Source organism: Branchiostoma lanceolatum, chromosome 19 (genome assembly GCF_035083965.1).
Source record: "Branchiostoma lanceolatum isolate klBraLanc5 chromosome 19, klBraLanc5.hap2, whole genome shotgun sequence".
Lineage (NCBI taxonomy): Eukaryota > Metazoa > Chordata > Leptocardii > Amphioxiformes > Branchiostomatidae > Branchiostoma > Branchiostoma lanceolatum.
Genome location: NC_089740.1, coordinates 15,869,247 through 15,891,157, shown reverse-complemented (window position 1 = coordinate 15,891,157; position 21,911 = coordinate 15,869,247). Strand labels below are relative to the sequence as shown.

The 21,911-nt window shown below is 44.8% G+C and overlaps 1 protein-coding gene across 3 annotated transcripts; it reads right to left on the bottom strand.

Moving 5' to 3' along the window:
- Window positions 1-650: 650 nt before the first annotated feature.
- On the bottom strand, window positions 651-21,080 carry LOC136425359 (probable serine/threonine-protein kinase qkgA). 3 transcript variants are annotated; one of them, XR_010754008.1, is made up of 18 exons: window positions 20,905-21,080; window positions 17,734-17,829; window positions 17,346-17,450; window positions 16,882-16,986; window positions 13,877-13,984; window positions 13,325-13,519; window positions 12,245-12,414; window positions 11,432-11,862; window positions 10,111-10,229; window positions 9,368-9,481; window positions 8,682-8,834; window positions 7,785-8,023; window positions 7,014-7,563; window positions 5,363-5,557; window positions 4,677-4,928; window positions 4,112-4,357; window positions 1,352-3,849; window positions 651-1,315 (listed from the first exon to the last, which is right to left on the bottom strand). XR_010754008.1 is itself a non-coding variant. In XM_066414207.1 (17 exons), the coding sequence occupies exons 1-17, from the start codon at window positions 20,953-20,955 to the stop codon at window positions 2,845-2,847; spliced, it is 4,134 nt and encodes a 1,377-aa protein (XP_066270304.1). In that variant the 5' UTR covers window positions 20,956-21,080; the 3' UTR covers window positions 651-2,844. The 3 variants fall into 3 exon arrangements, 2 of the variants coding, with proteins under 2 accessions (XP_066270304.1, XP_066270305.1); XM_066414207.1 differs by having other exon boundaries at window positions 651-3,849; XM_066414208.1 differs by lacking the exon at window positions 17,346-17,450 and having other exon boundaries at window positions 651-3,849.
- Between the last annotated feature and the right edge of the window lie 831 nt (window positions 21,081-21,911).

Below are 21,911 nucleotides of genomic sequence, written 5' to 3'. Positions count from 1 at the left end.
CAGGGCCGCGGGGCTTTCCTTGTGGCTGCCAGGTTGCAGTTCACATTACTGTTAATAGGCGGCGCCGCTGCACTGCTACATTTTGGAAGAACCTCCCAATTCATATGGCACAGGCAAATGTTATTGGCATGGCCTGAAATATTAAAGACCCATTAAAAGAGGGAGCGACCAGAAATAATTTCTACAAAATGACCTCTACGTTAGGAAACAGTCTAACGTCTTTCATTTTAGTCTTTACAGTAAGGCCATGTTGTTTTCATCATATGGTGACATCCTCTGGGAACCCCAAAACTGATGCGAGCATGTGAATAAAAAAATAAAAAATTGTCTTCATTATAAAATTTATGTGATCTGGAACAAATGACTTAACACACAGGGAATGGTACACTATATCAAACAATGGATACGACATTTTTTTTTCACATCTTCTTCTTTGACTTTGACATTCTATGACATTAGTGTCCGTTTCCGAATCCTTTTGCAATTCAAGGCATATCTTTGCTCATCTTTTATCTGCTTTGCACGATTTGCATTAAGGTAGAAACTTTTTTGGGGAATGGTCAAAACTTGATGCACGTACAGATGTCATCCATATAATTAAACAGCATTGCCTAATGAAGGAAACAATGACATGTACAACACTAAACCTGTAACATTCATAAAATCTATTTCCACTTTTGGTTGGAACATACAACAATTACAAACTTCACTACCACTGAAGGTTCTGAAAGATGATTCGCAAACTGAGCTAAAAATACTTCCCTGTAATGTGCAAGTACGTCAGAAATCCTGTTTTTCTATAAAATTACTTTTTTTCTACAATGTGTAGTGAACAATTGCAATGGCCACAGACAACCACAAAAATAGGCTTTGAAGCTCTGCTTATAACATTATTTCAGTAACTCGGCAACAGTTCACAGCAGCCCTATATTCTTACTTGCAGTTTGTAAACTTCCAACTTTTAATGCTCAAAAATTATCAGATTCTCACAAAGTAGAAGCTTGTGTGGTTCTATTTAAGTCCTAGCAAAATCTGTCTGTAAATTTGCAATTTTCTTTCTGCAGAATGTAGGTAGACATTTTCAAGGACAAATGATTAAGGACAAATGTAGAATAGAAGGAAGAAATGAATGAATCAACCAAGGAAAGAAAGCACCTTTGACACCATAATGATAAATCATTAACATTGGAAAACAATAGTTATAAAATATCTGTTGGCATTATCAATAAATAGAGACAAAAAGCACATTATAAGAACATTTAGCAAAGTATTTAGACTCTGTGTACAGTTCGTAACTTACATTAACGGAAATAGCCTGGCAAAATACTCTAGCCTGGCAAAATACACTAGCCTGGCAAAAAACATGTACATAATTATAACAGACATCAATGCAGATGATTCTGGCATTTTGTATTTTCCTTACAATCTTTACTGAATCTGCCATGGTAACACTTACTAAGTACAAGTTTTGCAGCTCAAATTATAGCATAAAAACTATTACTACCAACATGGCCAATCTGAAAAATGGACGATTTGCAAAGTGGTTAAAATTCTAGAAACTATAAAAGGACAATAATAAAAGTACATCACTTGAAACGTACACAAAGAATTTCTACCCGTAACCTGAAAACTACAATACATTATATGGCTTGACAAAGTCAGATTTTCCTAAGTAGAGACACAAGAAAAAATACAAAACTCTGGAAGGGACAAGTTTAAAACTTTCCTGAAAAAATAATTCTCCTTTTTTCTGGTGCAAACTTACAAACCTCGGTGCAGGTCACGGTGGGACGTTTTGTTAGAGAATCATTCAAACATCCAAATTTTGTTTTTTGTCTCAACAACTTCATCTGTTTGTAATACCAAAGAGCTGGGCAAGTAACTGTTAAGTTTCTTTCTCTGTTCCTGTTAATCTGTTCACCCCTGAATAGCCAAACACTTGGTTTGTTCTAGCAGCAATAAGTGGGTCAGGACCGTTCCAAACTGACCACAAGTGGGGGTGATTATAAAAGGCATTGTCAGTACTGCAATTTGTTGCTGATAAGGGTTTACAGTCACAGGTGGGCCCTGGCAGTACATGTTACATACAGGGGTGGGCCCTGGCAGTACATGTTACATATACGGGTGGGTACGGACAAGACTGGTCCCATTTGTGGCAGTTTTGTCACATTCCTGGGAAAAGGGTTCGGTGGGTCCAGGATACTTAATAGATTTATTGTATACAGAATATACATGGTATAGATTTAACCATATAGAATATACAGTAACTATGTATTCCTATAGGTCTATTGTACACCAAGCATTCACGTGTACTGCAGTGTAGGTGGGGTTTATAAATCAAGCTAAAGCTGTTTTGTGGTTCCATATATTCACCTGAAGTTCATGGAACGGTTATCCATTATCAATCAGTAGTCCTCAATCCATAACTATCAATAAATAGCCTATAATCAATAATATTCGATCAATAGTGATAAATTATGGGCATTTTACTGCATCGGTAGGTTCAGTTCTGGACCTGTTCACAGGACTGCAGTTCTGCAAAACTGCAGGGAGGTCTCTAGAGACTGCAGTTCTGCTGGAGCCTGCATGGGGGCTTTACTGCACAGCGCTGTCCCCAGGACCCAGCACACTTGAGCCCTCCAGGGGCCTGCAGTACTGCTGGAGCCTGCATGGGGGCACTACTGCACAGCGCTGTCCCCAGGACCCAGCACACTGGAGCCCTCCAGGGGACTGCAGTTCTGCTGGAGACTGCATGGGGGCGCTACTGCACAGCGCTGTCCCCAGGACCCAGCACACTGGAGGCGTCCAGGGGACTGCAGTTCTGCTGGAGCCTGCATGGGGGCGCTACTGCACAGCGCTGTCCCCAGGACCCAGCACACTGGAGGTCTCCAGGGGACTGCTTACGTACATGTCGTCCACCTGGATGGTCGCTACTCGCTCCTCCACCTCCTCAAACGGGTTCAGTTCCACCGGATACTGCATGGGAGCGCTGTTATCTGTACCCTCTTGGAACGGGTTGTGGTCCTGGGGGTAATCGTCGGAATGGCTTTTCCGTTTGGAGGTGCGTGGGGTGTCGGGTTGCGGTGAGTTGGGATGTGGTGATTTAGGATGTGGAGAGTCGGGATGTGATTCTGTTTGAGTGTGGTTCACCAGTGCTTTGTCTGAAGGGCTCTCTCCCATCATCCTTTGCATCTGCTCCAGCAGTGGAAACGACCCCAGTGTGTCCTTGTTGTTGTTGTTGTTGTTTGTGTTGCTATTAATGTTTTCTAGGTTCATGGTTACACCTGTTTCCGTGACGAGCCCCTCTCTCCTGGCATCGGATTGGTTGCTAAGCAACGGTGTTTCCTGTATGACCTGTTGTTCCGTGACCTCTACACTGTTTCTGTTTGTGACCTTCTCGAGAAGGTCATTTCCGTTTTCGGTTGTTTCCTCCTGATGCAGGAATTTCCCCGGGATTTTCCCGCCGGCGATGTCCTCCCACGTGCCAAGCTCGTGCCCGTTCTGACACACCAGCGTTTTCTGCGCCGCGTCCATTGCCATGGCAACGTGCTCGAACACAGCCGGCGCTGGGTGCTTCTCCAGAACACAGGCAGGACACACGATACTGCCCGCGGAGTCCACATCGTCATGGTTACCGCAGCGCATCTTGGCTCGGAAGCTGTCCGGTATCGTCCCTTTCAGAAGGTCGCGCCAGGAGCCCAGCTGGTGGCCGTTCCGGCAGGTGATCTGCACCCCCTTCTGCTGGCTGTTCTGGTGGTTGGCCTGCACCCCCTCCGGTTCCACGTCTGGGTCTCGAGGGAAGAACGCTGGGGCGGGGTTTCCCTCCAGCAGACAGCAGGGGCAGACGATCTAAACAAAAATAACAATGGTTTATTTGATAAAACTAAAAGCACATCTAGCAGTTGTAATCAAAGGACTGGATTGGTGCTACTGACATTACACCAAATTAAAACATAGGGTAGGACGAAGGAATTATAGTAATTAAAGTACTGTTAACCTCTATTGTACAATGTTAAAATCTATATATGCACCATCATTAAAACCAACATCAAACCACAGTTCCTTACTACATGTAGTTTTCCTCGGTGACAAACAAACAAACGAGGTTTACCTTCTCGTGGTGGGCCAGCGCCGGTTTTCCCGCGAAGACTCCCCGCAAAATCTCCCGCACATGTTCCATCCCGCAGCAGGGCCGCTCCCCGCGAACTATGACCTCTAAACTCCGACTCCGCGGGTTCAGGTAGAAGTGCGTCTTCTGCGTGGCCACGAAGTCAGTTTTGGAACTCTCGCTGTCGGAGCTGTCGAAGATAACGGCCGGCGACTTCTGCTGGTCCGCTTCCGGGAGCTCTGGTTCTTCCTGGAGGAATGAATGAATGAATATATTAATGGTCATTGAGTGAATGAGTGAATGAATGAATGAACGAATGGGTGAATTGACTGAATGAATGAATGAATGTTTATTACATCATTGCAAGACACAACTGTAGCAGCCTTTATTGGCTGAAATGCAGTTTAGTTTAAAATTGAAAGTAATCTAAAATCAGATAAGGTACATTTACGTTAACATATTCTCCAAGCAGAGGTAGGGTTCTGGCTGTTGGACTTTCTATTTTGTCCCAACACGTCAAAAACACGTCAAGTGCCTAACCTCTGCTTGGAGAGTAAGCTAAACATACCTGTGCGAGGGACTCGGACGACGTTGATCGTGATTTCTGTTCCTCGGAGAACTCGGGAACGTCCAGGAGGTGGGCGATACGGGAGTCCTCGCGATCCTCATCCTGCTCGGCGGTGTCGGGTGTCTCCGCCTCCCGGAGGTGCCAGGCGTCGCCGTGGGAGATGTTCCGTTTGCGGCAGGCGGGGCATCCGGTGGGGACGCTGTTGGAGACGTACACGATTCGGTTCTGCCGGTACACGGCCGGGTTCTTCACCTGGAGAATGGGACACGGATGTTACATTATGTTAAGGCTGCACTATTGTTTCACATATTTTGCAATTATATGATATTATGTTTATGTTATTCTTTTCTTTTATATCAACTTATAGTTTGCATAACTTTTTTGTTATCTCTTGTAACATTGATTTGCATTTGATGTAGATAACTTTTGTCTGGGGTTTTCCCCCGGGGGCTCATTGAAAATCGTCAGTTGGTGACATGATTTCCCTGGCAAAATAAAATAAATAAAAGTTAATTTGGTCAAAATAACTAAACAAAAAAAATTTGGGTAAGTCCAATCTATTGTGTTGGCGTTTACAGTTAAAACTCCATTCAGAATGACTTCTACCAACACAGATGAACTTTCAAGTGAACTTAACAAACAAGCTGTCATAAAACTCAATGAATAAAATAGATCTAAATCTTCACCAGCAGCTTTGCGTGGGCGCGGTCTCGCTCCACGGCGGCGACCAGCGAGGCGAAGAACGACAGCGGGAACCGACGCAGGCCGAACACCGACGTAATCTGGTTCTCCTCCGCAGACAGCTCCGCGGTCCAGATGACCTCGTCGGGTCGGCAGGCCGGGATTCGCCCCGGGAAAATGTCGCGCTTCGTATCACAAACCTGAGAGAGAGAACAAGAAATGAGTTTAACAAGATTGGCAACATAAAAAGATGTTGCCATGGCGACGGTGGTCTCTGTTAACGTTTTCGTTTTTAGCCCACATGCAAATAAGGACCTCGCATAAATCATATTAGTCGATCACCTTCTCTTACCAAAATAACACAAGTTGTCCAATGTATGAAAATCTTGTTTTCACAAAAAAAGGTATCGTACCATTTCCTTATAAAACTATGTAAATGAGGCCCTCTATGCAAGATTTGTTTCTAATAGTGGCCACATTTACTTAACTTCCAAATTGTGCAAAAATGAAATCCCCATCATTTACCACTATGGATTTATAGTATTTTGTCATTAATTATGCAAATGAAGCATCAATTTGCATAATTGATATCTATCGATATTTATCTCTTTCTCAGTTACATATGTCATGTGTTTGAGAGTCCTATAATAGAATTCAGCTGATTTATTAACTGTCCTCATTAATTATGCAAATCAGATATTGATTTGCATAAGTGGGATATGATTATGTAAATCATCACTTAAGATATCTACACACCAAAAATTATGATGATCCGTCATCCCCTTCTTGCGTTATTCTCTTTCAAAGTTTGAGTCAAAATCAGCTCCTGCAGTTCCCAAAAAAGCTGCTAGGGGGTCCAAATCTACAGGACATATTTTCCTTACTAAGAGCTATCCACCACTTAAAGATCATGACTATAGCATGTTCAGAAGACGAGATTTGAAAAGTGAAAGTTCCCCTGCAGTACCATAGAAAGTCGATAGGGGGCCCAAAATCCAATCATCACAAGGTCTCCCACAGACCTACCCACCTATAAAATATGAAGACAATACATCCAGGCATTCTTGAGTTATCGTCCCATGGACTTTCACATTCCTGTACAATTCCTAGAATTCTTGCAATCTGCACACAATATAGTACAAATTTGGCTCGCCCCTGAGGCGTCGCCAAAAACTTTTGCAGAACAGACGGCTGAATTGTGAAGAGAGACAGAAAGAGAGATAATGAGAGAGAGGGAGAGAGAGAGATAGTGAGACAGTTGGTTAGAGGGATAGAGAGAGAGGGAGGGAGAGAGAGAGAGAAAGATAGTGAGACAGTTGGTTAGAGGGATAGAGAGAGGGAGGGAGAGAGAGAGAGAGGGAGACCAACAGAGAGACAAGGCGTTCTCTGGTTGTCCCCTGGAAAAGGAGGGCATCTAATTTTCTTTCTTTTCTTAGTGTAGGGCATCCAGAAGACTCCTTGACGCCCCGATGGCTAGTAGCCTAGTTCATGAGCCAAGGAGTCCTGCATTTGATCGGAGCTGGTGTGTCATTGTTTCTCAGTGTCACACGATGGTCATCCCCCATTGGGATGCCGATACCAACCCAGGCTATTAGCTAGCAGGGCGTCAAGGCGTCTTCTGGACGCCCTTCACAGAAATTACCCGCTGATACCAACCTCGACGCTGATGCCAACATGGCGGAAGAGAGAGAGCAGCGTTCCGTGGTACCGCTCCTCCACATCCCCCCACACCTCAGGCAGGATGCTGTGCTCAAGGTAACCCTCCGCGCTGATTGGTGGCTGCTCGCGATCATGTGACAGCAGCTTCCCCAGCTGATTGGTCAGCCACTTTGTGCTGAGGAAGACGTGATTGGTCAGTTCTGGTGAGTCGGAGTAGTGCAGGAACACGCCCTGCTGGTGGAAATGCTGAGTCATCACCGTGATCTCCTCTTCCGACAGTATCCCACAAGTCATTGCGATGGCGCAGTACACGTCGAAGGGCATGATGGGATGCGACTGCAGGTGCGCGTTCTGCTGCGGAGCCTCGTAGCGAAGGAACCGAATCGTGTCCGACCACTTCTTGGGGATGTTTGGGCAGGGGTCGCGGAGCAGCTGTGCGTATCCCTCCATGGCGTACTTCAGCTGTTCCACGCTCTCGTTGTGGATGCGGTTACTGATGCTGAACAGGGGTTTGGGGCACGGCCGCTTTCCAGACACCTCGAAGTACCTGGAACAATTGAAACAATTGGAATTAAAAGCAAAACAATCACATGAGCTACTGATTATCACTAATTAAGTGTCGTTACCCACCCCAAGATGTGCGGGGCGTCAAACTCGTCAGCTTCCCGAAGCTCCAACGGTGCCCTGACGGCTGATAAACCTATAACTAAAATAACAATATCTACACATGTATGTAGGCTAACATAACATAGTGCAGCTGTAACGTACCCCAGGATGTGCGGAGACTCAAACTCGTCAGCCTTCCCGAAGCTCCACCGCTTCCCCAAGTCGCCCGACGTCGTCTTCTGGCGGAAGCTGTCGACCGTGACGTAGCCGGGCCCGTTCCGCGTCTCCGAAACGCGGTACAGGTGGTCGGCCTTCTGGCACAGCAGGCAGTTCCCGATGGACGACTCCCCGGCGAAACTCTCGCGGTGCGACGGGCGCGCTCGCTGTAGCAGGGCGTTCACCTGGGGAAGGAAAGTGAATGAAAGTGACAGTCAGGCCATTAGCAAGCAGGCGTCAGGGTGTCTTCTGGACACCCTACAGTAAGAAAACAAAGAAATTAGATTCCTTCCTCCTAAAAGCCTGGTAACGGGTACTCTTGTAGGGTATTCACCTGGGGAGGAAAGTTCTGTTCTGTTTATTCTGTTATGAAGGCTTGTCCACCTGAGGCTTCAGAGTAAGGTACATGCAGACAATCACATATGTAAAGGAAAGTGAAGCAGGGCCTTTACCATGCAGGGGGAGGGGGAGTGAAGGAGAAAATGTCACTCAGTCACATTCACACTCTGTCACATTATAAAAAGATTAAAAATGGTTTCCTTATTTTTCAAGACTGTTAAATGTTTATACTGTATAGAAATGTCCAATTTTTATTATACTTCTTCTTTTTCTTCCGGTTCGGTAGCCAACATCAACCAGTAGTTAGTAGTTCCTGTAAGTATGTAACCTGCACCAATATCTATAAGTGCACTGGTGCACCCACAGTCAAATGTTAGGTCCACAGCTCCAATTTCAGGTTTTATGCACCCAGTATTTCCAACCCTGGGATGAATCCTCACTGTGTTTATTTTCAAATGCTCATAAAATGTATGTCAATAAAATAAAAAGAAGATTTATGCTGACCTTGCCCCATGTGTAGTCGAGGATGTCCTTAGTGAGACGCTTGTCGTCGACGTGAGTCCCGACCAGAATCACGTACGCCATCGGGGCGTGCTCACAGATCCTCGTCAGCGACGCCTCCAACTGGGCCGTCAGGGCACTGTCGGGGTCAACGACCTGCAAAGTCCACTTTCAGTTATTTCATCATCTAGTCGAGCTCATTAACTCATTAACATGAACTTTGATACGTTGATGAAGGTTAGACATCCAGGTAATAAGATACGCCATTGATCCTGGTGTTCTCAGTAATATCATTAGTCACTGACGAAAGACAGTGGATACTGTCTGAAACGTCTGACTGTTTCAAAATCTTATCCAGTTGCTTGAGTAATTATTTTTGGCGTAACATGAACTTTGTCTTGACTTGGCCGTATTTTTGTCTCCTATGGGACTATGTAAAGATTGATCTGACTGCAAGCATTCTTAAAAATTTTCAGCACACTGAAGCAGCTGTTTGGCGCCCAGAGCTAGGCAGCAGGAAAAGGTCAACACTATCTATAGAGGATGCTCCTACAGTATTTGAGTATGACAGTTCTAGGAGAAAACAAATCTTTGAACACCTCAATTCTAGGTTGGTAACTCTTACTGATAATAGAAGGCATGACTCAGTAGTCATATATTTCCAGGTAGAACAGAAAAATTAAAAGTACCTCGACGCTGAGGTCAAAGGTGACGAGGTAGAGGCATCGGCGCGGCAGAAACGGGAGCTGGGTCTGGAACACGTTATCGTCCCCCGCCAGGTCAAACACGCGCAGCTGGATCTCCTAAAGGGGAGGAGGGGAAAGGTAGGTAACATCTACTAATAATAATAAAAAACATAATTCCAACAGAGTACATAATTCTGCCACCCTGATACCTCCAAACAGATCTCAAACCCAACGTCCCCCAGTACAATGCGCTCCTGTACATATATACTGTGCATACCTGGGGTTGCTGCACTAGAGATCTTCCAAACCTACTGTTTTTCAAAGTTACGGATTGACGTAACCCAGCTAAAAAGGTAGACTTTCTGAGGCTGAAGGGGAAGTGGGTTGTTATCCACTGTGTCTAGGGCACGGTATTGGAAGGAGGAGCCAATTTCTTTCCTTCCACCAACTTTTGCCTCCCAAACCAGAAACAAGTACCCATTTTTACACCTATAGGTAGAGTGAGGAAAGCTGTGTTAAGTGCCTTTCCCAAGGACTGTCTCTTCATCAACTCGGTCAAATCAGATCTCGTCTTGGAATTCTCTTGACACATGACTTGGTGTTGATTATCATGTGACAAGAGACAGTGCTAGTCATATACAGGTTTGAGATAGTAACGCCCCAATTGTCTCTATATCAATTTTTTTGACAAATGGTACTGGCATCTTGTTTGTTAATTGTTTGTTTTGTTCGTTTGCACCCCCTACCTGCAGGTTGACGTCTGCAATGTCGATGTAGGCGGTTCTCTGTGGGTCCGGGGCGGTCCCGATCCAGTACTTCCGCTGCATCCCGTGGAGAAGGGTCGTTTTTCCCGCGCCCTGCCCGCCTGGAACAGTTAGGAATAAATAAACTTTACTGTTCGGCAATCCAAGCTACATGGAGGGCTCAAAATACTGGGTGCATGTGCACCTTTGTGCAACCAAAATTGGAGCTGTGCACCTAATTTTGCCTGTGGGTGCAGAGGCGCATCTAGATATTTTTGTAGGCTATAGGGTAAAGGTATTATTGTACACAGTATACAGATTATTCGTCTAATCTCAGTACCAGAAAAAAAACCATACAACCTTTGTTGTACTTTTTTTAATGTATCATCTGTCTGAAATTTTGATGCGGGTGTTGTTGCATACATCCTAGTTGTGACTAAAGAACCTATAGCTAGGCAGCTTGTTATCAAGTAAACCACCCAAGTGTACCCACCAATAAGGACCACCCTGACGGTCCTGTCCTTGACAGTCGCCCCCAGGGACTGCAGTGGTACCCTAACACACCAGTACGCCACACAGCGGTATACCATACAGCGGTACACTAACACACCAGTACACTTGAGATAAGTAGTACCCACCCATGAGCACTGCAGGGACTGCAGTGATACGCTAACACACCAGTACCCTAACACACCAGTACGCCACACAGCGGTATGCCGCACAGCGGTACACTAACACACCAGTACACTACAGTAGTACCCACCCATAAGGACGACCCTGACGGTGCGGTCCTCGACAGTCTCCCCCAGGTACGGCTGCAGGTAGGCCACACAGCAGTACCCTAACACACCAGTACTCTAACACACTGGTACACTACAGCAGTACCCACCCATCATCACCACCCTGACGGTCCTGTCCTCGACGGTCTCCCCCAGGTACGGCCGCAGGTACTGCAGTGGTACCCTAACACACTAGTACACCGCACAGCGGTACCCTAACACACCAGTACACTAAAGTAGTACCCACCCATCATCACCACCCTGACGGTCCTGTCCTCGACGGTCTCCCCCAGGTACGGCCGCAGGTACTGCAGTGGTACCCTAACACACTAGTACACCGCACAGCGGTACCCTAACACACCAGTACACTAAAGCAGTACCCACCCATCATCACCACCCTGACGGTCCTGTCCTCGACAGTGTCCCCCAGGTACGGCCGCAGGTACTGCAGTGGTACCCTAACACACCAGTACGCCACACAGCAGTACCCTAACACACCAGTACCTTAACACAAGTGTACACTAAAGCACATGATTTGTACCCACCCATAAGGACGACCCTGACGGTCCTATCCTCGACGGTCTCCCCCAGGTACGGACGCAGGTACGCCAGCAGGTGCTGCAGGGGCTGCTGCAGAATGTTGGGCTGCGGGAACTCGATGGGGTTGTTCTCCAGCGACAGGTACCGCAGGTTCCGCAGCAGACCCAGCTCGAACGGCAGCTTGTTGATCTCGTTGTTGTTGACGAACAGCGACACCAGAGTGTCCGCGAGCTGCCCGAGTTCCCGCGGGAGGTCCCGTAGCACGTTGTGGTCGGCGGCGAGGTAGCGCAGCGCGTGGCACTTCCCGACGGCGGGCGGGAGGGTGCGGAGGTGGTTGAAGCTGAGGCGGAGAACCTCCAGGTTGGTCAGCTCGCCGATGTCATCAGGCAGCATGGTGAGCTTGGTGTTCAGCAGCACCAGCACAGTCAGCTGGGACCTGGGGGGGAGATGTATAGGGATACATGTTCATGTCTTGTTAGGATTGTGTTTGGATTCATTTTCGCTGCCAAAAAAGTTTTTGGGGCCATTTGTGTGTGTGTTTGTGTGTTCCTGTGTGTGTCTGTGTGTGTTTCTGTGTGTGTCTGAGCGTTTCCTGCGGGTTTTTTTTTATCTCAAATGTCTCAGTCACTGAAGAAAGACAGCGGATGTTATCTGAAATGTCTTTATGAAACTTAACCAGTTGCTTCGAGAAAATTTATGTTGACTATATTCTGCTGTTTTTTCCAGTTTCTTTGCAATGTACAGGAATAAACCAAAACTGCCAATCACATCGGTTTCTGCTGTTTGATTGTCCTGTCAATCACGTCAGCTGGACCCACCTGTGGAAAGGCATGCTGGGAATTTTGCGGATCTCTCCGTTGACGCCCATCAGCAGACACAGCTTCGACCATTTCCCCTCCTGGAACGCTTCGTACGGGAAGAACCCCGGCTTTGTCGTGTTCAGCAGGTACAGCGTACGCACAGGCTTCTCCCGCGAGATCGAACGCACCTGTGTGTATCAAACATAACAAACGTTAGCAGGTACAGCGTACGCACGGGCTTCTCCCGCGAGATCGAACGCACCTGTGTGTATCAAACATAACAAACGTTAGCAGGTACAGCGTACGCACGGGCTTCTCCCGCGAGATCGAACGCACCTGTGTGTGTCAAACATAACAAACGTCAGCAGGTACAGCGTACGCACGGGCTTCTCCCGCGAGATCGAACGCACCTGTATGTATCAAACATAACAAACGTCAGCAGGTACAGCGTACGCACGGGCTTCTCCCGCGAGATCGAACGCACCTGTATGTATCAAACATAACAAACGTCAGCAGGTACAGCGTACGCACGGGCTTCTCCCGCGAGATCGAACGCACCTGTATGTATCAAACATAACAAACGTCAGCAGGTACAGCGTACAGACGGGCTTCTCCCGCAAGATTGAACAATCAATCAATCAATCAATCAATCAATCAATCAATCAATCAATCAATCAATCAAAATGGTTTTATTAATCAACAGAACTTGCAGTACTACATTTGTAGACTGACTTGCGTCTATTGTGACATACATCGAACGCACCTAAAGCGAACATGTTCCACCAGCTTATGGGCACCAATTGATTTATTCAACCAACGTTTCGGTGACCATCGGTCTGACTGTCTATCACCTGCCTGAGGGCAATTCTGACTGGTTCTGTTGCACACAATGGCTAGGTGTAGATGACTGTACTTTGCATTTGGGAACACACTGTAAGCAGGGACATCTAGTCTGAATCAATGGAACCAATCAGAGGAAGGTGACAGAGGCACATGGAAACGTTGACTGCATATCTTGACATCTTGAAATATGATAGTCAACAGTCGTATCGATTATTCAAAATGTGGTGAATCTTAAGAAAGGAATAACAAACCAACCGAGAGCGCGACGTCCTCGAAGGTGTGCGCCACGACCCGCATGGACAGGAACTCCTTCACGTGGTCGAGCCGGTCGCGGCCCAGGGCGCGGGAAAGCTCGGGGAACCCGGCCGTCTGCACGGCCTCAATCCGACCCTCCATCGTCTGCAGCTCGACGTCGCACGCTTTGGTCATCCGGGAGATGTTCTCTACCAGCTGGGGAGGGTAACAAGAGAGGTGTTTAAAAAGCACCCCGGCGATGAGGGTAATAGACTAAGTATGAAGAGAATGACAGTAAGATTTTGACCTTTGGTCATCTGGGAGATGTTTTCTACAAGTTAGACAGGAATAAACATGGACAGGAGTTAATTTATCAATTCATTCGACTTATTGGACAATAACATCAATAGTAAAGTAAGTACAAACAATGAGCCTTTAATATTATACAACTGGAGAGGAGTGAAAATGGACAGGAATTTATTTATTCATTTACATCATTTATCAATCTTGGAATTATTCCCGAAAAAAACTGTATGAAAAAAAAAATGGCCCAGTGTGGGCCTGACTTCTGACCTTCCTGGTGTCATGTGGCTTTTCGTAGTTTTCCAGGAGGTGGTTTAGAATGTCGAACCTGCCGCCCTCCGCTTCGTCTACAGCCAACCTCCACAGGCTCTCCATCATCTGTCAATCAAACATGTCACACCTGTCAATCAAACATGTCAATCATTCATGTCAAACGTGTCAATCAAACATGTCGACCCTGCCCCCTCCGCTTCGTCTACAGCCAACCTCCACAGGCTCTCCATCATCTGTCAATCAAACATGTCACACATGTCAATCAAACATGTCACACCTGTCAACCAAACATGTCAAACCCGTCAATCAAACAGTCACACCTGTCAACCAAACATGTCAAACATGTCAATCATTCATGTCGAACCTGCCGCCCTCCGCATCATCTACAGCTAACCTCCACAGGCTCTCCATCATCGGTCAAACATGTCAAACATGCCAATCAAACCTGTCAATCAAATCTCAGTTAAACCTGTCAATCAAACCTGTCAATCACACAGTCCTATAGCAGCATTATCTTAGCCTCTACCAGGCTCCGCCGGATGGCTGGAAAAATAGTAGAAATTGGCCGTAATAGAGTGAATAGTGTGCCAAGGGAGTTAGCTACGGAGGGAGTTCATTATGCCACCGACGGAGCCTGTGCGGACACGGTATCTATAAAGGGTATCAAATTAATCCCCCGATTATCTGTACAAAGGAACTAACTCAGCGCTGAAGATCATTTAGGTCGTAAATCGCTCAGCGCGCAGTGGGACGCGGCCGGGCGTGTGGAGGCTGTGTCTGGGACAAAGGTCAAACGGGGGTGACAGCCAAACGCACCAAAAAATTATGTTCTTTATTAAAACGCTTGCATTGTCTATATTATCTTGTTAGAACATAACAGAAAACGTTTTTCGTTATTAGAAAAATTATTTAGAGTTGTTTTTTTTGTACTGAATTGTAAGATGATTATTGTTTACCTGACATTTACGTTACTGCGCGGTTAATCTGCAATCGAACGCGCGGGAAAAAGATACGGTCGGGGCTAGAAAATATGACTCTGCGTAAAACCGGAAGTGACGTAATCGTACCCAAGGTATACAGTGTATACCCTGGGAACGAGCCTTATGTCAACATGGCTGGTCCTAGTCCCGAGCAGCGGACGGCGACCAGCGGGCCCAAAAGCGCCGAGATTTTCTTGTCTCTTGAATCCTTTGACAAACAACTTAGCAGGTTTGAGGCAAACACCCGTGGGACGTACATTTCCACCCAGAAAACGTCAGATTTCGGCAGAAAGAGTGAGTTTTCATACACCGTCTGTTTTAGCGCGAAATTCGCATGAAATGGAATGAACTAAACTTTAAGTGCGCAAAAACATACGCGTATTTAAGTTTCTAAAGACTGCAAATAGCTAACTTGAGTCATAAGTATCGTTCTCTTATTCCCAGCTTCTGTTTGTGTATCCCTGCAGCTCAGCTTTGGAATGAAGAGATGGTGCGGTCTATCTGTTAAAATAATTACACTTCCGTTAATCTGATCGTAACTTTAACAATAGGGTGAATAAACAATCTACATTCGATCAAGTTTCTCAACCTACGGTTCTTATCAATTGAGATGTACAAGTTGTTTTCCAGCAGTAATTAAATGCCATATAAACCTTTACCTATAACTATTATCAGTAGATGAAATAATCTCCACTACTTGTGGTTTAAGGGCTTCTTTAGGGTTGCAATACAATGTTTATAATGGTAAACCAATGAAACAGACCTGGTTGGAAAGAGAATGAAATTTATCACATTCATAATTCACATGCTATCTACTTTAAAAATATTGCGACTGTACTCTGTGGCTAGGCTGAATTGACTTGTCAATGAAGAAGCGTGTCACATTTTATTCTGTAAAAAAATGTTTTGTAAGTCAAATATATTCAGCAGAAAACTGTTCAGAAAATCTGATAACCCATTACCACAGACCATGTGATTCGATACTTTCAGATATCAATTGGCGGTATGCATAAACATACCAGTTTTATTCAGAATTCCAAAATACATGACAGGTAACATAATATATAAAACACATACATGTTTGTATACACAATACATACAGGAAAAGTTTAATATTTCTTCAATATTTCAGTTCTATCTTGCCTATCCTTAAGGTACATAATCATGTACTCACCTTAAGGTAATATGTGCAATGTTTTGATTTATGATATTCATTTACCACCATTTTTGGACAATGAGACATAACAAAGTGATTATCCTCAATATCAAGCTGTCATCGAGGAGACCTGACTAGTTTCTGATCCACTCACTAGTACTTTGGTAGAAGCCCTATTCTCTTATCACTAAATGTGGTGAGGTCTTTAACATGATCAAACTGTGCCTCTCCTAAACACGGCTTACGATCAAAAGATTCAGATTCAGCTTTATTCTGATTGCCATTTCATGTGACATTACTATAAAACAAAAATATCCACATCAATTGCGCCAATACTTACAAGGCTTGCCATTGACTTAACAGTCACATAAAATCGCTTAAACATTGATACATGAACATTGATACATGATTACAAACAGTTTTAAAATTCTAACAACAATCAGATGAAGAGTTGCTATGATAAAAGTAACAGTGAATACCAACAGATTTTAATAAAGAACTTCACAACCCATTACACTACTGACAGGTACAAAGGAACCATCAAATGGCATTACTATAGAACAGACGTAGAGATCGGGGTGCAAAGGAAAGTTCATGTCTTTTGGTTTTACTCCTTGTTGCTCGGACGAGTCGGAAAGCAATAAAAGGATTATTTAGCTACTTCGCACCTATTAGATAGCGATTAGTGGACATCAAACGAGATACCGTGTCCGCACAGGCTCCGTCGGTGGCATAATGAACTCCCTCCGTAGCTAACTCCCTTGGCACACTATTCACTCTATTACGGCCAATTTCTACTATTTTTCCAGCCATCCGGCGGAGCCTGGTAGAGGCTAGCATTATCTGCCCATGTGAGCAGGTCCTACCTCAGTAGACAGGTCGTCGACCTCTGCTCCATGGCTGATGAGCGACCGCACACAGTCGGCCTGCGACTTCATCACTGCATACGTCAGGGGGGTGCCGTACGTGCCCTGAAGGGGGGTCAGATCATAAGGTTAGGGGGGTGCCGTATGTGTGCATGTTCCCTGGAGGGGGGGACATATCGTAAGGTTAGGGGGTCCCGTATTTGCCCTGGAAGAGGGAAAGATCTTAAGTTAGAGGGGGGCACATGAACATTACGGGGGCCATGTAAGTTATGTTAGGAGGGTCATGTTAGGATATACATGTAAGGGGGTGGGTTCTATAAGTGGCCTTTGCGGGAAACAAGTATTTTAAAAAAACTTTCACCCAAACTTTCGGCCAAAACCTTGAAGTTTTTGCCGTTAATTGAAAGCATTTTGTTATGAACAGAAAGAAGCAAACTTGAAAAAAAAATGGCAAGCATGCATACCCCGTCGATTGCATTGACCTTTGCCCCCAAACTGATCAGCAGGTCAAGGACCTCTGTGTTCCCCATCAGGGCTGCTACATGAACTGCTGAGGCGCCAAGGAAGGTCTGTGGGGCAGGTAAAATACATGGTTATAAGCTGGGAACTAGACAGACTGGAGCTGGACAGCACCTCGGTGTTCCCCATCAGGGCTGCTACATGAACTGCTGAGGCGCCGAGGAAGGTCTGTGGGGCAGGTAAAATACATGGTTAGAAGCTGGGAACTAGACAGACAGGAGCTGGACAGCACCTTACTCTTCCCCTATTGTGCTGCAGTGTGAAGGAACGTCTGCAAAGAAAGACCAATATTATAAGTGATGTCTTGACAAGTTTAAGATGTTTTGTTCTCACCTCTTCATTCTTGTTGACGTCACAGCCAGTCTTTATCAAGTCGTTGACCTTTGTGACATCACCTCGCTGGACAGCTTGGATCAAGGTCACGCTGTCCTGTAGGGCAAACAGCACTTGTGTAAACATGTAAAAAAACATGTGTAAACAAACAAATCTATCTACGACCTTCTGATTCTGAATTGTCACCTGAATGGAGCCAGCTGAAGGTTATTTAAGACTTGACAGACGAGTTTCCAGGCTGTAATTAGACACCCAGCAGCCACGTTGTGTGCACGGTGGATTGGGGGGGGGGGGCACAAACCTTTGTATACAGTCTGTAATTACTGACTTAGACTTAAGAGTACCGTATGTGCTGGTAGAGTATATCTTTTTGGTAAAAGTGGCATAACAACTATTCTAAATCTATTTTTACTTTAGCTATTGAAGGGCTTGAATTCTTTCACTAACATTGTTACTAGTACGTGTAGTTGGGAGAAACTAAGTCAACAATGATAACATTGTATTTACGCTGAACAGCCGAGAAAATCAAATCTCAGTTTCCATAATTCCTGCAGTGGGAATAGAAGCTGCCATGCGGAGGGAAATCTTGTTATGGGTCTAACGATGTTAACGGCTTAACGATGTTAGCGGTCTAACGACATTAGCAAAGGATGGCTGTGGAACACAAGGTCAAACACAGAGGTCGTCTGATGAAGTGTTCCACTTCTGGTTGAGTCTGACTGTCGTGGACAGCAACATTCGCAAAACGTCTAGTCTGTTTAACATCAGACTGGGGAAGCTTTTATTATTCTCCACACACTCTTGTCTTGTGTGCGGCACTTGGAAATTTTAAGAACATTTGTTGAAATTTGTAGTCAAGCTAAACCACCACCTGACTAGTTCACCAGCCCTGGTTAGTGGTGTGGATCTAAACCCGAGTTTAGGTTTAGGTTCGGACTCGAGTCCAGAGGTTTAGGTTCAGGTCCGGACTTGAAAGTCCGGACCTGAACAATCATTTTGGAATATTTTTTCGTGTTACATGTAAAATTGCATATTGGCAGATATTTTACACGTAATTTGAAAACTATATATACGGAATTATATACAGTCAGTAATTAACACAAAAGTTCAGTTATAAACACAAAAACAGCAATGTTTTAATATTTTTCTAGTGCAAATTTCACGATTTAAGGAAGGTTTAAGATGGTTTGAAACAAAAAGGAGTGTATGAGTAAGAGAATTTTTTTTCAAGTCCGGACTTGTTTCCAGACGTTTAGGTTTTTTTGGACTTGAACCTAAACGTTTTACAAGTCCGGAACCGGTCCGGCCGGACCGATCCGCACCACTAGCCCTGGTATATGCCTCGTTATACTAATACTATTAGTTATCATCTGTTATCTAACCTCAATTAACATAAAGCCGCCACTGTGAAGAACAGTGTTTGAGAGATCCCTAGTGCAGCACCCCCAGGTATGCACAGTTTAGATATGCAGGAGTGCGTTATACTGGGGGATGTTGGGTTGAAGATCTGTTTGGACGAATCTTTTCTGGGTGGCGGCATGTACCCTGTACCATGTACCCTGGCGGGATTATGTTATTAGATGTTATATCAATTATCATATACCAATAGACTTTGGAAAACCTCCACTACTGTTAATTCATTTATTTTTGCACAGACTTAATTTCGCAATTAGAAGGGGAAATAATTTTTTGGTTCAATAAAAGAAAACTCCCTCTGATTCTTTGCCGCGAACTAATTTCTTTGCTAGCCCCCCACCCTGGTGTTTTAAGCTCACAGTTGAAACAATTCTGCAGTACAATAGTAATACACGTATGTTTCAAATGCATATGTGTGATGTCTGGTTTCATGTTGTCAAAGCTAAAAGGAAAGGAAAGGAAAGTAATCTCGATCCAGTTTTAGCTCACTGAAGAGCTAATCTTCCACTGGTCGTGACAGAGAAGAAGACAGACGCTATGTACAGTATTTACAGGTTCATTGTACCGGGGAAATTCCCCTAGCTCTTTTTCGAATAGCACAATGAACAGTGGACCACGGCTTAACGTCCCGTCCTAAGGACTGCGATCTTTTCCGGTAGCGTGCATGTCGGGTGAGCAACACAAACCCGGGGCTTCTAGTTCCAGAGGCAAGATTGCTAACCACTGGACTCATAACGCATGCTACCAAAATTAATCCATGATAAACATTTCAAGACGTGGCAAATGTTTCGGCGTGTACACTTACTTCCCTGCACAGGAGACCCATAAAATCAGATGCACAGAAGAAATTCAGACAACTGGTAAAATATGGGACTTTCTTGTACATGTAGAAAAGTACAGAGTAGAGTAGAGTAGAATTTTCATTGTGGCTGAATTTGTCCATAAAAAAACTGTATATATAATGTTTTCGATGAAGTTCTTACAGAGTGATTCGCCCATAACTGCCATCAACATACAAACTCAGCACACAGTCACCTTTTACTCCAACCATCATAATTCTGTTGTTACTGTATTGAAATTGGAAAAGTCCCTCCAAATCCAATAATTTTGCCCCCAAGCAGTTTAACAGCCAATTCAGCGAGGCGTTTTGAATAAAGAAGACAGAGAAAGACATGACCATTGGTATGGAACAACACACAAACCAAAGCAGACAAACAGTAACGAAGTCAAAGTCATTGCTGTTCAGTGTCAGTCTGAACCAGGTTTTGGTGACTAAATATTATAAATAGTTGTTGAGACAACCTTCACATTTATATTATTTTGTAACATAGCAGAAGTGTAACAGTGGGGGTTCAAGCGCCTCCAACTGACCAGTCTGACTGGTCGCGACCTTTTAGCCTAGTGGTTAAGGCGTGCGTGCCTGTGATCTGGGCTGCCGGTTTCGGCGTGGGTTCGATGTTTCTACTCGCTCCTTTGATTTGTGAAATAAGATGATCATATAGTTCTGAATTCTATTGATTTTACATCCTCATTACACACTTTGAACAAAATTATAAACGTACCGGACATGACCAGAAAACCGAGATTCAGCTGAAGGGTAAATTTTCACTGCAGTCAAGACAAACACAATATCTACAGACACTTCCATCACGAGATCGGACGTCGACCGACTTACTTCCGCATGAAAACCCCGAACTGAACTCTCGGCACTTTCCCGGCACAAATCGGGCGGGAATAACATTTTTCTCCACTCACCTGACCCCATGTCGGGCTCGACACTGCCAGGATCGGCGATACAGGCTCCATTTTCCACGAAATCCACCCAAAACTACCGCATTTCTACAATTTTATCCCAGTTCTAGTATCTTCTGACAACTACAGAACCCCGGCTTCTGGTGAACTCTGACCTGTGACGTCAGGTCAGCGAAGGGCGTGGTCCGCAGATGACGTAATTATCACAATTCGGAATGTTCCATTTCAGATAACTTGGAGGGGCGAACAAGTTATTGGATACTTGGATACTTTATTACCTGCACTAGCTTACATACATGTAACATGTAAGTACTTATTGTATAATCAAAGTACATGTCCCCGTGGCGCAAGCGGTAACACAGCCCCGCTGCTTCGCCATCTGGATCAAATTCCGTGGATCCTGGGGCCCGAGTTGGAACCGATAAGACTGGTCGGCTCAGCTCGGACATGTTGTACGGGATTGCATTCGTCATTTCGGATGGTGACGTAAAGCCGACGGCCCCGTGTATGAGGGAGATTTGGGTGTAAGCCTCAAGCGTCAAACCTCAACACGTAAAAGAACCCAACACACTTATCGAGAAGAGTAGGGGTGACCCGGTGTGCTTGGCCCAAAACGCGAGCCGTAGCGAAGTCGAATTGCACTATCACTAGCTATTTGAAAAAGCATCGTGCTTCACCTCAATTGAGGATGACTGCTTTACCCTTTTTTACAATGCAACTTACGTAAAATGAACCCAACCTTTGGCTTTGTTAACGATTTTATATATAGCTTAGTCTCGTGCATTTTTTTTCAAATGCGCTTCAGTTTTGTGCTACATTTATTATTTTTTTCTATGTATTTTTTTTAGTTTTGTGTTTTGTGTACGTCTTCATAGGTATTTCAATGTTCTTCTCTCTCTCTCTCTCTCTATCTCTCAGTCTCTCTCTTCTCTCTCTCTGTCTTTGTCCATTCAGTGGAAACGTTATGTACTAAAAGTGTCAAATAGACAAACTAAAACTAAATAGTGTTT

Excerpts from the sequence above, each read along its gene's own strand:
- LOC136425359 (XM_066414207.1), bottom strand. The coding sequence starts at position 20,955 with ATGGAGCCTGTATCGCCGATCCTGGCAGTGTCGAGCCCGACATGGGGT. Across the intron at positions 13,985-16,881 it reads TCGACGACCTGTCTACTGAG|ATGATGGAGAGCCTGTGGAG; the intron begins GTAGGACCTGCT and ends TTTGATTGACAG. Across the intron at positions 11,863-12,244 it reads CCCAGCATGCCTTTCCACAG|GTCCCAGCTGACTGTGCTGG; the intron begins GTGGGTCCAGCT and ends TCTCCCCCCCAG.